Source organism: Dendroctonus ponderosae, unplaced genomic scaffold, assembly GCF_020466585.1.
Source record: "Dendroctonus ponderosae isolate FM_Combo_2020 unplaced genomic scaffold, Dpon_F_20191213v2 Dpon_F_20191213_1728, whole genome shotgun sequence".
Classification (NCBI taxonomy): domain Eukaryota; kingdom Metazoa; phylum Arthropoda; class Insecta; order Coleoptera; family Curculionidae; genus Dendroctonus; species Dendroctonus ponderosae.
Window position 1 is genome coordinate 1 of NW_026017882.1, and position 1465 is coordinate 1465.

The following is a 1465-nucleotide window of genomic DNA, read 5'->3' on the forward strand; positions in this document are numbered from 1 at the left end:
CGTCATGTTTAAGTTGACCCCCCATGACCTCCCCTGGATCCGCCCTTGACAAGATCCCTTCGGATTTGCTCCCCTAGCTGTTTTGGAGTGGGCCTACCTGGAAAGCGCAAGGTGGGACGTCCTGGGACGCAGTAGCTGCCACGGTTTCTCCACTTTTGGTCACGTAGTAGACCAGCAAGGTGTATCGGGACACAAACAACTGGCTTATGGTGAAGTTCAGCGCGAAACTCTCCAGGTTGAGGCCTAGTTTGACGTACTTGTGCATCTGGCCTAGGAATAGGCTCGCGTCTGCTGAATCCTGCAGGCTGGGCTTGCCCACAACGTGCACATGTTTGCCCATTTGGAGGATCCCCACGCCGGTCTTCACCTGCAAGGCTTTGCAGGTGCCACGCCTATTGAAGCTGGATTGGGCTGCACAACTCACCTTGTAGAAGAACTCAAGGCTGTCGCCTTCATCAAGGCCCAGAGCCCCAAAAGTAACCACGTACCCATAGGAGTGGTTGCAGGGAGTGGGAGCATCCGCCTCCTTCTTCAGTTGGATGTGGCTGGCGCTGGGCGAAAACATCCGAACCAGCTTGAGATCCGTGGAGATCGCAGAGCGGTTCACTGATCTCGCCTGGAAAACCTCCAATTACCCCCAGAAGCTGGAAATTTACCCCCATTACGTGTAGGTGCACATGAAGGACGTGCTCCTTTAAAGGCCACAGCCTGAAGGCGACGGTGCCGTCGCCCGAAACGGTGTAATTCTGGCACTGTTTATCGTTGAACAAGTTCCAGCTCTTCTTGATGGCCAAGTGGCAGCAGATTTCCACCAGCTCCGCCTGCAGGTTGATCAGCAGCTTGGTGAGCTGCAGCTGGCCCTCATAGGGCACGCCTGGGATAAAGAGGGGGCTGCTGGAAAACCGCAGCTGGAAGCCCTGGAAGAACCCACTGGTAATTCGAGGGGCGTTGAGGTTGAGGGCGGGGGCGGCCACCTTGAGGCTGAGCTCCACCCTCCCCGAGGTCACGTCCATTTGGTTCGTTCCGAATTCCGTGACGGTGGCAGTGAGGAGGAGGTAAGTCTGCCACTGGGAGTCTTGGAGTTTCTCCAAGCCCAGCTCGGTTTGGTTGATTGTGAAGTGCGCACATCCGAGCATCTGGAAAGTTCGGGGATGGTTGCGGATAAGCGCTATGGGCGGCGAGCTTCGCTCACCTCACTCAGCTTGTGGACGTCCTCAAAACCCTCCATGGAGCTGGAGATTTTAACAAAGGCCAAGCCGGCTACGGGTTTGTTGTAGGAATATTTGGCGCAAACGCGGATTGTTAAGGCGTCGGCCTGGAAATAGAGGGCTTTCGGGTGCATGAGCTCGATCTTGAAGCGCGGGAGGCTGTATTTGGCCACCTCGAAGTGGCGCGTCTGGGCCTCCACCTTCACCTTCCATTTCCCCTGGAACCGAGCTTTGAGCGAACCTGAACTTCCCAGATA

General features: G+C 56.2%; 1 protein-coding gene across 1 annotated transcript; it reads right to left on the reverse strand.

Moving 5' to 3' along the window:
- Positions 1–97: 97 nt before the first annotated feature.
- LOC125503293 (alpha-1-macroglobulin-like) lies at positions 98–1426 on the reverse strand (the record flags this gene model as incomplete). The annotated part of the gene is given in 5 exon segments (XM_048663363.1): positions 98–367; positions 425–616; positions 666–917; positions 975–1136; positions 1193–1426. Coding segments are annotated over 5 exon segments (1110 nt in total), but the record flags the coding sequence as incomplete, so codon positions are not given.
- Between the last annotated feature and the right edge of the window lie 39 nt (positions 1427–1465).